The 16373-nt window shown below is 29.4% G+C and overlaps 1 protein-coding gene across 1 annotated transcript; it reads right to left on the reverse strand.

Moving 5' to 3' along the window:
* Positions 1-11960: 11960 nt before the first annotated feature.
* LOC119676801 (transcription factor Sp5-like) lies at positions 11961-13320 on the reverse strand. The gene is made up of 2 exons (XM_038088059.1): positions 12603-13320; positions 11961-12226 (listed from the first exon to the last, which is right to left on the reverse strand). Exons 1-2 carry the CDS (start codon positions 13318-13320, stop codon positions 11985-11987), a joined length of 960 nt encoding a protein of 319 aa, XP_037943987.1. The 3' UTR covers positions 11961-11984.
* Between the last annotated feature and the right edge of the window lie 3053 nt (positions 13321-16373).

A 16373-nucleotide genomic window follows, 5' to 3' on the forward strand; every position in this document is an offset into this window, starting at 1 on the left:
TAAGCAGAACAGATATCAAAATACGGAATTGCTAGTAGGCCACTGTAGATTTGTCTAGATTTGTCTAGCAAAAAATGTTTCCTGCCGACTCTGTCAAGAGCAACAGGAAACAGCAAAACACGTTCTATGTGTCTGCCCAACTGTGGCAAAACACAGACTTAACTATCTAGGCAGTGCAGTTTTCAGCACTGAACACCTTGCTTAAATACGGGCAACAATTGTGACAAAATTCTTTAAAAGTTTGGAATTGGACAGATTGAGCGAAAGGCTGCACAAAAAATCTTTCAGATCGCAGTGCATGCATATCCTATCCATAATAATAATAATAATAATTTTGATGCTTAGCATTTTCTGATGTGACTTAAGTAATTTATATAGGAATACCTTAAGGTATGTCCATTAGTACCCATACTCTAAGGTTATCCATACTCTAAGATTAGTGCTTAAACAGAAACTTTATAATGATATAAATATTGTAAAGAGTATCAACTGTAAGACCAATTACTTTGAATTCCATAGAGAGTTTGAAATTTCTTACTTAGAGCACATGCTATTTGGGAAAATGCTTTCAAGGAATCAGGAATCTTTTCATATTAACTTTTTGTATTAATAAAATGTGTCAAAATAGTATCCTCATTTAATTTCAATCAATTATTCATTATTCATTTTTTTGTGATTCAATTCAATGGAATATTTTTATTTGTTTCATAAGGAAGTGGAACTCACATGTCGTTTGCAAGTTATAAAAAATCTATTAAGACATAAAAAAGTAATCTCTAATCTGGCATTTTGCCTAACAAGCCAATCAACTGCATTATTCTTCAAATTGAGTTGGTCTTCGAACAACCAAAAAGAATAGTGCATACATAAAAACGATCACAATGATATTTTCTTTCTTCCTGTTTCTTTCCTATTCAGCCTATTTTATTGTTTTGCAAATATAGAGGAAGTCTTCCTTTTACTGCCTTCCTTTCAATTACATTTTGCAGTTCTGTGTCGACAAATGACAACTGTGATCTTTATTGATCGTAAGCAGTTAAGTTTTGGTATGGACAAATTATGTCATCATTAGATTAAATTGTTTACTAATTTTGATGGGAAAACGTCACGGGATATCACAACACCTAAGCACACAGCACAGGATATAGTTTATTTTGTATTTATTAGTTTGACCGCAGTCATAAATATCTGTTCCACTAACATTTTGCATAATATATTGTACCACCTACTGTTAAATAAAATTATAAATTTCTAAATGAATTACTTATTACATATTATAAATTTTATTTTCTCTTAAAACTAGATTTTTTCATAATAATGCCATTAGTTTAAAATTTAATAAACTATCATAGTTTTGCAAATTTCAAAGTCATAAGACTTGATGGTTCATTGATACCACCGACATTATAACTCATGATATCCCTTTTTATACATTTACAACGGGAAATATATAGAATTAATATATTCAACTGTTTTAGTGAATCTCATGATTCATAAAAGACTCTTATATACATTTATTTAAAAGAAAAACAGCTTTTATAGTGTATATATAATGTACTTAAAAATAAAAAAGCGCAATCTCAAGGTAAATATAGCCGTTGAAGAAATAAGACAATCTTTAGATCCTTACCTCCAATTTTCTTCATTGGCATGAGAACAATGAAACCACAAATCTTTTGAGTTATTAAAGTCTGATTCGACATTTAAACCGTAAAGACTCAATTAATCTTTTTGGCAATTGACAATCATATATAATATTTAAATTTATTTTATTAATTATTTATTAATTGTTAATTTCATTTATAAATAATACATTAATGTTTACAAATAAAAAAATAATTTTTAACATAAAAATAGCAACAGTTAAATTAAAAATCTCCTCTCGCATACCCAAAACCTTTTTATTCACACTGTATCTCAATATTATCCAATAGAAATAATAAATCTGTCATGGATGAACCTGTATCTTAAACCAAACTGATATAAAGAAATTGTATGTTCTTGTGATAAATTTCTTTGTGCCATACTATCCACTTTTCCTTCAAGCAATATAATAACTAAAAACAAGACCTCAGAAGGTGGTCTTTGCTAACCCAAATTTCGCAACAACACACAACACCGAAATGATCTGTTATTTCGCCACACACGAAGCAGTCCAATTGGCGAAGATTGAAATGTTTTCATTCTTACGTTAAAGAAACTTTTGACATCAACTAAAGAATGAAATATACCAAGAATGTCTATGTTGGACTCTGCAATTATAAAAATATTGAATGACAATTGAATTGTGAGAGCCAGGAAAGCCAATTTAATATATATTCCCTACCAGTGAAATAATGAAATAAAATAAAATAATAAAATGGAGAAATTTCATCCCCTTCAAGTGAACGCAATTAAATTGCGGATACTCGTTGGTGAAAGAATAGTTTTTTTGCGAACAAACAGGCCATTGTGTGTGTGGAGAGTTTGCGCATCCAGGGAAAGCAAACATTTTAGAGGTGACAAGTTCTTTTGATTGTAAAATTTATGGGTGAAATGCTTTCTATACATATTATTGATATGTAGCCATACTGTCTGGAGTTGTCCCATTTTAATGTGCAATTCTTCGTTAAACATTTGTTTGCGGTTTCAAGAAATGCTTTTATTATTTAAAAAAAGTCTATATATATATTTTTGATTGTAAAAAAAAGAAATAAAAATTACATGCTTTGTAGTTTTGATCTTGAGAATGCAAATCTTCAACTTGTGTGGCTAAGATTCAAATTAATTGAGTTACATATACTCGTATATGTACATTTAGAGAGCGTGCAACGCAACATACCTTTCAAATGTTCTGTCAGTTCCAATAAAATAATATGTAAAGTAAATCCTTTTGTTGATAGGATTCTCAAAAGGTCAAAAATAGTGACGCTTAGTCAATAAAAATCAACTATAAAAATAAATAGATTGAAAGATATTTTCTTGATAATAAAAGAGTACCAGCATGCCGTATGAAATTGATAATGTCATTAGAAAGTAATGATAAAAAAGTATCGATCGATACAAACAAGAAATAATATTAGTTTGATTATCTTACATGTATCAAAGTAGTAGAATATTTTATTAATCGACTTTGCAAATTACTTCATAGATATAAGATAACAGACACTAATATTTTAAGATGAACTAATTGTTAGATTTACCCCGTCTGATTTGATTTCTTCTTGTTTTGGCAACAATTAATAGCGACTTTTGTTCTACATTTGTTTGGCTTCATTCTTCTTTCTTAACCAACGTTAGTAATATATTTTTACAAATCATTAAAAAAGTTCATTTATTTGATTGCGTTTTATAGGAAGTATAAGTGAAGAAATCATTTTTTGAGACTTCCATTAAGATAGCAGCATTTTGTAAGCAATTCCAGACTGAATCTTCTGAGTCAATAAGGATCAGAATTGAAATGCTGTAAAAAATATATATATACTATATAGTCCCCAAAATGGTAAAACACAAAAATTTCTCTAAAAACTTAAATTATACTTAAATTATATATTTTCGTGAATATTTGCATAATAGGAATGCCGAAATCTATGAAATTCGCTATGAAAATAGCCTTCTCATAGTTAAATAAAGTGACACAAATTAAACAAAATGCTTGAAAACTTCATTACTTAGATTACTTAGTAGATAAAAATATACGCCCCCAGTAGAATGAAATATAGTCAGCATAATCGATCTTTTGTGCAATCATTGACCCTAAGTGTACGGAAAACAATTTTCCTTTCGAATTAAGCATTAAACGTCCGCGAGTAAGGAGCTCCTAAAATCACAAGGGAACACAAGCTATCGTTACAGCATAAATCTCCTGTCACACAATAAAGCCTGACTTTATAAATAACGTGGCATAAACTCTTAATAGTTTTAAGTAGAGAGGACATTCTTTTTCTTGAGACAGATCTATCTTGTTGAGGTGTTAGTGTAGATTTAACCTCTTCAGGTGGTATTTCAACAACCCCAGCTTTATGCTATTAAAAAGAATAGAGCGTCTTGGTAGCAGAAGCGTAAGCATGCAAACATTTTGTATTATAGGCATTTACAGAATAAGTTCTGATACCATATAATTATATCAGTTATAAGTAGATATAGATGTAATAGTTTCAAATAAACAATGGATATTTAGTTATTAAATAAACATGTGAAAAATATCATGTAAAAATTTTATAAAGTTTTCGGTAGTATTTGTGCAGTAACAATATGTCCATTGAAATTACTTTATTTGCTTTGTCGTCTTCCTAATTAATGTGTTTCTATTATATTTTCCACAGATTATGATTTAAAAAAAACCAAAATAAATCTTTGTTAATCATGGGTAATTTTATTGTTTGCTTAAATACTTCCAATTCTTTAATTTGCATTGTTGGATTTTTCGCCTTTTCGGATAAGTGGGTATGCCCAGAAATCGCTAAACGGTGCGTTTATCCGCATTAATACTCCTAATAAGTGGAAAGTTGATTGACTATCTTTGAGTAGACAAGAAGATAAACACTAATATTCTCCTAAACATCACTAATGCCACTGTAAATGCGAGCTAATCCAGATGCCACATTTTTCGGTCGTGTACGGTAATGCGCAATCTGCTTTTGTGTTGAGACAGTCGTCGATCAGCGAGAATTCTACCGCGCATTTACGTGTTTACTTTGCAAGGGATTCTTTTCTCTTCTTCCGCTTTTTGATAAAGTAATCTCTTGCATATGTAGAATATTTATAATAGGTCGAGTTTTGGTATCTATAATGTTGTATTTAAGATAATTTACAATTATCATAAAAATATATGATAAATCGGGTGATTAAGCAATGAATTTTTCAATTTCTAAAATTTCAAGCGATTTGCTCATATGTTTGAAAACAATTTTTAATTTATTTATTTTAGCTGATATTTTAAAATAAATAATAGAAATTCATATTTCAAGAAAACAAAAAAAAGAAATGGGTTTTTTCAAATTGTAAAAAATCCCTTCAATTGTAATACATTTAGACTTCAATGTGGATGCAAGTTCATATTTAAGTGAGTTTTATCAGAATTGCAAGATAAGGTTCAGTATGTTAGCAGACAGATATCCAGATACCGTTCTTCTGTTATTGGGGTAGTCTGCATCTTGAAAATGGAGTACGTTATATGCCTTGTTCTTGATATATTTTTTAACAGCATCAATTTGAAGGTCTGAGAATATATTAACTATTTTCATATATGTTACTAATGAGCGTTTAGGATTCTCTTGAGCATTGTATACTAGCAAGTTTGTAGTTGTTTGACTGTTTTGTCATAAGTACCGCGACCATATATGTTAGTATGTCAATTTTTTATACTTGTTTCTCATGTAAAGCTTGGAGTAGACAAATTAAATTAAAATGGTTCTGTGAAAAGTTAATACTTCTATTTGTTTGCAAGAAAATGATGATAATTGTTTGTTTCTACTTCTTTGCAGAGATAATTTGTCTCAGCATTATGTTAATTTTGCCTGAGAGTCTGGTTTGTCTCGCATTTGAATGAATCTTACTGCAATGATCCCTTAGATTGTCATATCTTATTATGTATCTTATTTTAGTATTTGAAACTAGAAATTTTTTTTCCTCCGAATTATTGATTTCATCTCATTTCAGAGATCTTTGATAGGTAGTCAAAATGATGCTGTATTTAAACAAATTACACACAAAATAAATGAGTACATTTACATTTATTATTTTAATCCACATTCTTTTTAAATTAGTTTGTTTTTGAAATGGTCTGATTGGTCATTTCTCACATCCTTTTCAAAAGAGGCACAACTCGAAATTCGTCAATTTTCAGAAATTTCACTTAAAGACTATAATGACGATTCGAACAAAATGTAGAAGAATTAAAAGTCCAAAGTGCATGCTAAATTATTTTTTGAATAAATATAATTAATATTGTAGTTAATAGGTTAAAAAAGTTTTTAGATCATCCATTCAAAATCATATAGAATGCTTATTATATCATAGTTGTTTAACAATATATATAACTGATACTTTTATTGATAATAATTTATTGTGGATATATTTTGTAGTTCATCAAACCACACACATCATTCACATTGAATGCGACAGCAATATTGTCTTGATGTCTGCCGAGTAAACTGAAGTATTGAATCACGTTTTCATCTCCCGATGCATTTTAGATAAATGTTGTTTTTTATGATATTTATCAATAAAAAACTTTATAGTTTTTCAAAAATTTCTTTTCGAATTACAAAACACACATCTGACAAATGATAATCAATAAATTTTAAAACTCGAAAAGACCTTAACGTCTATAACTGTTATTAGTACTACAATTACGAAGTGAAAAAGTAACAATTGAGATTAATCCAATGATACAGTTTCCCCCTTTAAAGTGATTTGGGTTTTTAGACGAAAGTCAGAATTATTTGATTTACGCAAAGAACTTGTATTTGAATTGTCCTTTATTTTTGTATAATAGTTAGACCTCCTGCAGTGAAGAATCAACTGGACAATTAGAGACAACAAAAAATGCAGTAGACGACACACTGTCTGGGAATCTTCTCACATTCACCATAACAGGTAGGTGTTGCTTGCACGCCTCTATCAACCGAGTATAACATCCTATTGTAAAGGGAAGTCAACGAAAAAAAAATCGACAAAAAAAAAAAAACAAATAATCACAGTTTATTGAAACCAATATTTTCTTGATTCTAAAAAATTAATTTTATAAAGTGTGTTGCAGGATTTCTTTTGTCAAATTGAGTTTGGCCAAATTTTGAATTAACACAGACTTTGTGAGACTTTGTGTCTGCACTGCAAGGTGTACTTAGGGCTACAGAAAGTAGGATTTTCATTGTAACTTATAGACCATGAATGACATTAAATGTCAAATAAGTAATGGCAATAGAACGTGAAGTTCTTGAGCAATTCTATCACTGTTGGCTATACTGTGAGAAAATGTATTATTTAACATAATGTAACAGGTATATTTTTTATTATTAATATTATAAATAATTAGAGTCCATATCGCTCAATGTATGTTATAAAATTTAAAATTTATATAGTTGAATTTTTTTATCTAATATGTACGGAGTTGTTTAAAAGGTAAATATGCTTGTTAAGTTAACCATTGAATTTATATATCCTACTTTCATTTAATTCTTTGTAATTGTTTAAATTTTCGTTTTTAACCATAATCACAGCCTTAACCAGAGTCTTATTTATTATTATTTATTATTATTATTATTTAGTATTATTTAATCTTATTTTTATTCGTTATTATTTATTAATTTATTAAAAACTATCATATTTCTATTTAATTCTTTGTAATTGTTTAGGTTTTCGTTTTTAACCATAATCACAGCCTTAACCAGACTCTTGCTGTGTAAGTTTCGTAGGCGTTTAAATATTACAACTAATGTGTGGGTTTAATTCTTTTTGATAATATATTGCAAAAATCTATTTGTTTTTTTAATTTATACAAAATCCTTGCGTTTGTGACTTAGCATATTGAAACTGAAATATTTTGGTTGACATATGAACAATTATTCAGTTAATACATTTCTATCAATTGTCACTTGCAACTGCAATGTCTTTGTTTAATTTTTCGTCTTTGATGTTCGACGGCATGATGCGATTTAAGCATGAATGAAACGTTAACCCTTTGTCGGCAAATTTGCTCATGTGGGGATTTATCTGGCCTTACCTTGCAAAATTTCTTGTATAAAAGGTTTCAATTTGAAATCATTAATTATTCTTGATAATTAAATTAACATTTGAAGTAACCAAAAGTAAAACTATAATAGAGCACGTTTCATAGAATATTTGTATTATATGATTTTATTTCAACTCATTGATTTTCTAATAGGAATTAAAAGTATGTATCAAAAAAATTTTTATATTATCATTGAAATAAAAATTGGCCTTCCGTTCAGAATGTTTTTTCTATCTTTTCATGTGAATTTTATTGTAATACAAAAAGCTCTTCCAAAAGTAAAATATATGCATTAGGGTGCCATTAATTTTCGAAAGTTGGAAAATTGCCCGCGGCACCCCCCAGATCGGTTCATTTTACTAAAAAAAGTAATCTGTGTAAAATTTTAGTTCAATTGGATAAGTGGAAATGGTGCCCCAAGAGCCTCAAAGATTGAAAAATAACAATTTTTTCCATAAAATTCATCTTTGATTGTTTATATCTCCGACATATTTAATTTTACATAAAAACTGTCTTCCCAAAAGTTATAGATCTATTAAAAATAAACAATTCACTCATACAAAGTGCATTTCTAATAGTTATTGAATAAAACAAAAAATAAGTTGAAGTCACCCGATTGCTAGCTTTGAAAGTACTGTGAATGTTATTGTCCCCTTCAGCTTTACAAAAAATTTAATATTTCTAAAAAATTTAAAAAAAAATTCAATATTTCCAAAATTTAATCTTTCTAATAATAAAAAAGTACTAATTCTAGATTTGTCCGACATAATTTTTATTATTTTAGTTAAAGTTGCTGGAGCAAAGTATCCTTATTACCTTCAGTTATTTTTGCGCGATCTATTGATACTCTCCTGACTTCCTTGTCATCACTATCTATATTCAAATTTGAAACCATCTTTTTTTTATCTCAGGTGATATATTTAAATCCAAAAAAGCAAAATAAACAAGCTTTATCTTAAATACCAAATACAATTTTTTGATATTGACTGAGAATAGAAAGAAGATTAAAATCTTGAAAATAAGCTTTGACTGATGACAAAGCATTAAACCATACTTCAACATACACTTTAGTAATAAATATACATATACCACAAAGAGCATTTTCTTCTTCTGTAGATAATTTGAACTCTTTCCTTAATAAAAATATTTTTAATACATGCATGGCCTTCGCCATCCATCTTGCATGATGTATAGCTCCAGAAGGTCGAAACTTTATGGTACAGTTCGGCTTTTCTCCTAAAAACATTAATGCAAGTTCCAGAAGTCCCTTATAATCATCTCTTGGTTGGTTATCCTTACGAATCTTATAAAGGAAACTTGTAATTCGTAACACATCATCCATATTTAACGATTTTCTTACTTTTTCATTTTCTAAGCCGACTGTAAACTTATCAACGTTTATTTTCGGCCAAAACTTCTGAAATCGTTGAAATAGTTCAACATTTGGGCTTTCAGACTTGTACACTTTTTAATGTAATCACTTTGAATTAAAATTCACTTCGCATTCCAATGAATAATACAGAAACTCACTTATGTATATATCTATATAAGTATTGGACTTATTTGTAGCAAATTTAGTAGACAATTCATTCATTGAATTTACCTAAATTTAATAGGGGGATTTTAGCTTGTATTTGCTTTTATTCAATAACTATTAGAAATACAGAAAAACTTTGTATGAGTAAATTGTTTATTTTTAATAGATCTATAGAAGACAGTTTTTATGTAAAATTAAATATGTCGGAGATATAAGCAATCAAAGATGAATTTTATGGAAAAAATCGTTATTTTTCAATCTTTGAGGCTCTTGGGGCACCATTTCCATTTATCCAATTGAACTAAAATTTTACACAGATTATTTTTTTAGTAAAATGAACCGATCTGGGGGGTGCCGTCAACCGATTTTACGAAAAAAAAATTGCCCATATACCTTAATGGCACCCTAATATGCATCCTTAAATTACTAATAATATTGAAGAGGTATTTTCAGATGATTCCCACAGAAACTTATTTTTTATCATCCTTCGCCATCTTTTTACTGCTGTTAGCTGGCGAAATATACATTAATTTAAATGTATATATTTAAACAAGTTGAGAACTGATTGCAACTGAAGTGAAGGGGTTTGCAATTTACACGATTGCAACTTATGTTACAATATGGCATGTTCAATATATGACAAAATTATTTTAATGTAAGTGAAATTGAAAATTTTTTTATTATAAAGCATGATTTAGATCGGTAAAATGTATAAAGATCATATGATTTGAAATGAAATAACAAATATATAAATACAAATCTTAAAATATACAAAAAATTTTTACATAACTTAAGCTATAAAAAATTTCTTAACACATTTTTTGATGGGAAGGAAGTATGGTATCGCGAGTGTAACTAAAGGAGGATCGCCCGATAAAAGATTTTTAAGATAATATACAGAAAACATTCGTCTAGAGTATAATTTTGATTCCTTCAGCGTTTGCATCACAATGGACCACTATGCTTACCTCTCTTACCCTTCGTCAGAGCCCAAAGGTGAGCTAGTTAAACAACCTGCTTTAGACAATATTCAAAAATAATCTAGCATACCGACATACAATCTTCCTTTATATGTAGACATTTGTACTAATCTTAATTTTGTCATTTTCCGGTGCTTACACAATGTATATTAAACATGTTAGAATTTTATTTTCTTTGTGACCTTGATTAATTCCAAGATCTTTTCTCTTCATTATAGGTTCGAAATGGTTTCAAGTCTTTAGAGTTTTATTTGATATTGCAATATATGTTTATTTACATAATAATTTTTTATCAATGAACTAATACTTGAAATAGTGTGAGCACGTCACCGAAGTAGGATTATACTAGAAAATATATAAAAGACTAGAAAATAAAAGATCTTTAATTAAAATAAAGAAAAAATAAGCACCTAAAATAGATGCCGATATATGAAAAAATCTTACTAGTAAATATTTGATAAATAGACAAATAAATATTAATAAATATACTCACAATATGAAGAATTAATAATAAGATTAATACGTTTTTAAACAATTATGAATTAATAATGATATCTATATTTTTTGAGGGATGGATATTGTTTTATAATCTTTTAATATAATAATTATTTAATTAATTTATAGTTATATCAAAATTATATTTAACGATAAATTTTATTTAATTATTATACTATTTTACTATATTATGCTATTATTATATTATACTATTATATTATTATTTAAACAATGATACAACTCTTGCTAAGTACCTGCACAATTGCAAATCGTAGAATTCGTACGATGAAACTATAATTTACGTCGCGTATTTCTTAATCCAAGGGATTAAGCATATAATGATCATTAACCCGAAAAAATAATGTTAAGTAGCGGATTAAGAACACAGAAACAAAGATTGCAATAATATTTTTAAACCACAGGAGTTAACTCCTAGCCCTTGCTGTACAATTTTACAGTAAAGGTTCCAGACAATCATCGAGTAGGTCAACTGCAAGTGCAGGTAAGTAATTCGCAATAACCCTTTCGAGGTGTTAAAAATTCTTTCCAGTACTGAACTAGGTAAATTGGCCTGCAATATTAAGCAGGTCTTAGAGAATAGATAAAAATATTATAGGTATATAGAACATATAAAAAATATTTTACCTCTTAATACTATATTTTATTTTACTACTTTGTTCCTTTAAAATTTAAAGACAATATTTTTTTTATATAAAGATATAAAATTCTTGTTTATTATAAATATATTCAATGTTGTATTTATTTTGTAAATATTGTATATTTCACTAAAAATATATATTTATTCTTAATGCTATACATCTTAAAATTAAAAATATGTTTATATACACTTATGTTAGAAATATCACTTTCTGGTATTTTGCATATAACAATTTACACAAATGTACTTGTAGGTTTTTTCATTATATATTGATTGCCTGCGTTTCATGCACAGATTCATAAGTTTTTTATAAAAACACGTTTCTCAGGATAAATATGTAAATATACATTTTAAAATAAATATTTTATTATTTGCATAATAGTCGTAGATGCATATTGAGTTGCAGCATATTATCTATCTGCCCACTTCTCCGTTTGTCAATTGGTAGATATTATGCATAGGTAGATTTACGATATTTTGTTTGCGCACCAGGTACAGAGTTGAGAGTAGTTTTGTTTAATCTTTTACAATATAAGTTTTTTTGTTGATACAGTGGTTAGGAACGTGCGGCGAGCAGGCGACAATCATCGTATTTATCTACTAGTATCCATACACATATGGAGGATACATAGGTACAAATATTGCAGGACCTAAGTGACGTTCCTGTGGCATGTGAGTTTTCATATGTTTCTTCAGGTGATCGCGGCGACCGAATTTCTTGCCACAAGCGGTGCAAGGATAAGGACGCAAGCCAGTGTGTATGCGTTTATGACGTGTAAGCTCTTCATTTCGGGTGAAGGTTTTGCCACATGTTTCAACATCGCATTTAAATGGTCTTTCACCTAAAAATACAAGAAATAAATTTCGTTTTAATAAAAATTACAAATACTAGATATACTAATGTTGAAGTAGTTAAACAAATTAACTCTTCGCAATAAAATTTGAATACATAATTGTAAAAATGTATTTTAAATGAAAAATCATTCGACATATTAGCAAACTAAGAAAATCAGAACAGGACAATCTTTTCAATAATTACAGTTTTTACTTATATTTACTTTATTTACTTGGATTAAAAATTATTAGAGTTTATTTGTTTTAATTTGAATTTAATATAAAATAAAAAACTTAGTAATAAAATAAATTTTTTAATCAACTTTAAGAATTTGTATGTCTAAGAGCTTTTATGACACGATAAATTATAATTGTCAAACTTACCGGTATGTATGCGTATGTGTCCTTTCAATTGACCATTATTGGAAAACGCCACATCGCAATGTGGGCATTTAAATTTTTTCGGACGTTGTTTTCTAGAATTCATAACTTTAAGCTGTGCCTCTTCAGCTACAATTCGGGCATATTCTTGTTCCATAACACTTAAAGTATATTCCACTCCAAGAGTACCAGTTGGTGGTAATGGTGGATGGGTTGAAGTTGGAACAGGAAGAGTATTGTTGACATTTACTGCAGCGGCAGCTGCGGCGGCCGCAGCTGCGACATAATAAAATTCATGGTGTACTGGCGTATTGGCCATCATTTGATGAAACTGATGATGATGATCGTACGTCGGGCCATATATCCGTGAGCTATATCCGTACGATGAATTTTCAGCTGAAGATGAAGGCTCTTCTCCCATGGAGTATAATACACTATTTTGTTCATTCGGCTGTTGCGCAAAACTATTATTAAGCCCATCTTCATAGCTGTTTTTACTACTATCACTGGAAGCACACTCACGGTCGCTATCGTTGCCATTATAAGGAATACTAAAATGATTCTGTGAAGTTGCGCATGGCATCGTTTCAGCTGTACTGCATTCAGTTTTAATATTATTTTCATTATTTGTATCTGAATCAGTGGAGGTATTTCTATTTGTATCCCATGGACGGAATAAACGTGAATAAGTTTGCGGAGGATGCATATTAAAGTTTGACATTTTTGTTATTGTTTTTCACTTTCTTATATAATTTGCACTTTATTCTTTTTTTCAAAAATTAGTAGTCTTTCGAATTTTCTTCGAATATTGTTAAATATATATACACACGAAAAATAATATTGATAGATTCACCAAAACATAAAAACAGGCGTTCTGCTCACCTCAAGATCTGAACTCAAACTGAATATCTCAAATCTCTGCGCTTACATTTTAAGGAAATCTGAACAGTCTGAGTAAACTGCAAAATGTATGGCAGCATATATATTTCTACCTACTTTCCTTGAACACAAGCAGTGCAGACATACACACGCACACACGTACTTCATCCCTAATCCCAATTCATCCCTGCTTCAGTCATTGATTGGTGAATTTTTCACAATGGCTACTGCAGCACATGAACTCAAACACTCAAACTAGTAAACATTAGTACGCACACACACTACACAACACTACAAGAAAACGCAGAACAACAATGCAGGGTAACTCTTTGCTACTCGTAACGTAATGTTGTATGACGTATACGTATACGTATACGTATACGTAGAGAGTCCCTCGTGCCGTGAAATCCTGCTATAATGATAAACTGTGTCGCAAACGTCATGGCCTTAAATATTGCCAAAATTTCTTCCTTACAATTATAATGTCATGAAGAACTATTGCTCTTTTTTGGGTTTTTGGTTTATATAAATTTTTTTTACAGCTTGGCGCTGCAAATATGAGAATCTAAGGGCGCAGGGTACGCATATTGTTCTACTTGCAGCGAACTTTTATAATTTTTATCTACAATGAATACATAAAAACCTAGAATATTCACTCAATTTCAGTTAAAGTCGTTTAAAAGCAAAAGTGTTTGTGTGTATGAATTTTACGCTTACCTTCCGGCAAACCCTCCACTTGAATTATGAAAAAGTTGTCACCGCAAAATAAAATGGTCTATTGGTAGCATCCACCGATTATGCATGAAACTTTTACGCGAAGATACGCGCCCTTGATTTTGCGGGTTTGCAGTTAGTTTCTTCGCTGTTTGGTAAGGGATTTCAAGTTGGAAACGTTTATAAATTCAATTTATTATTGAATTAAAGATGACGCGACATTAGTTTTTGGGGGTTGCTGTAGCTTGGGCGCGTTATTTTCCTTTATCGTTTGCCTTTTCTCATTTTTATCTCACAATTTTAATGAGAATTTCTAGATTGCAGCATTAATTAGAAGATTTTAATTTTTAAATTAAATTGAACGGAAAGACGAGGAGCGGGAATGAGTAAAATTATAATTTAAAAAAAAATATTAATAACTTAACCAAGATGATTATTCCTTTTGTTAAAAAAATTGTTACGTTAAAAAAAAGAGTCCTTTAAAAAGATAGTTTAATTACAATTCAATAAGTTATTGATTTTTTAAATTATTTTTTAGCAGTATATTAGTATTTTTTTTGACTTAACATTCACTTAGATTTATAATATTAAGGTCCTCTTTAACCGGTTATTATAAGTTCTAATATCATTTATCAACAATAGTATGCAGGACTTACTTAGTTGGCCATTACACACGTGAGTCATCCTTGGCCGCATTAAGTAGCCTCCGCCAGTCAGCCCGATTAGTTGCTTGCTATCGTCAGTTGGTAACACCGGGCGCCCCCAAATTGTAAGTAACCTGGTCCTTCCACCGAAATTAGGACGTCCTCTACCGCGTTTTCCACCTGCGGATACTGAATCAAACACCTTTCTAGCCGGAGCATTTTCTTCCATTAACACGACATAACCAAGCCAGCGAAGCGCTTAACTATGTCAATGTCGCGGTATAGCACATACAGCTCATCATTCCATCTAATTCGATACTCGTCGCCAACGCGTATGGGACCATAGATCTTCCGAAAAATTTTTCTCTCGAATGCGTCTTACACCTTCTCATCACTGTTGGTAATTGGCCAAGCTTTTGCACCATTCAGGACTAATAAGGTGAAATATAATAAATAGTGAAGATATGCAGTTCAATTTTTAATTTTTACTTCCTATTTATTAAGTATTTAAAAATATATATAATCGTCCCTATTGGCGTAATATTCAAGACAACCGTCAACTTAAAAAGCTTTGTAATCACCGCCATCACAGTTCAGAGCTGTAATTGCTTGTGAGTTAAGTAAAATAATAACCTGATCCAGCTATCTAAATAATATAGAATTGTTTTATATGATATTTTATATGACGCCTATGTGTTGGAGAAGATGAGAATATCTGTAGCATTTTGTGTTTTATTGTCTTTGCTTTTGGCTAGGAAGTGTATTTATATACTAGTATAGAAGTTTACGACCTCATCGATAACTAAATTTATTAATTTCACAGTTCTCTGCTTCACTCGCAATATAAATTCCTATTATTATTTATATTTATTATCTTATTCTACATTCTTAAATAGATCGACAGATCACTCGATTTGATTATGGAAAGCTATATCATGTTGATTGTAAAATAGACTCCTATGAAGTTAGTGACTTAAATTTTTCCTTTTTATATTTTTTTATTCTTTGAAAACTTAACACTTTCAATCTCTACATTTTTACTCACATGTTCGGTTAACATTTAAGTACTAGATTCAAAAATATGAGATACGAAAATAGCATTTATAGATTTAATTCCAAGAATATAAAAAAAATAAAACAAAAAAAGAGATGATAAAGTTATAATAAAGTAAAGTAAACTTAATTGAATCTTTTAATGAATATTCATTATAAAAATTCTAAGTTACACAAGACATATATATAATACATATCACTGATAATAGATATTTGTAATTATTTATGAAAACGAATTACTGTTTTAAATTTAATCATTTAAGACTTATTCTCCAATATAAATTCATATTAGATCCGCATTTATAAAAATGAAACAACCTTTGATAAGCGATTAACTAAGGATGATGATTTAAATCTCGAAACAAACTACCATAGATACTCTTCCAAGGCTGTTGAGTAATCAGAACTACTCTAAAAGCAAACTGTAGCTGATGGAAAAATTGAGTAATATATTATTGAGTATAATTAATTCCAACAAAAAGCT

The sequence above is a fragment of the Teleopsis dalmanni genome, chromosome 2, assembly GCF_002237135.1.
Source record: "Teleopsis dalmanni isolate 2A chromosome 2, ASM223713v2, whole genome shotgun sequence".
Lineage (NCBI taxonomy): Eukaryota > Metazoa > Arthropoda > Insecta > Diptera > Diopsidae > Teleopsis > Teleopsis dalmanni.

Coding starts and splice junctions, on each gene's coding strand:
- LOC119676801 (XM_038088059.1), bottom strand. CDS start 13,320: ATGTCAAACTTTAATATGCATCCTCCGCAAACTTATTCACGTTTATTC. Junction 12,227..12,602: donor ACACATACGCATACATACCG/GTAAGTTTGACA, acceptor TTGTATTTTTAG/GTGAAAGACCATTTAAATGC.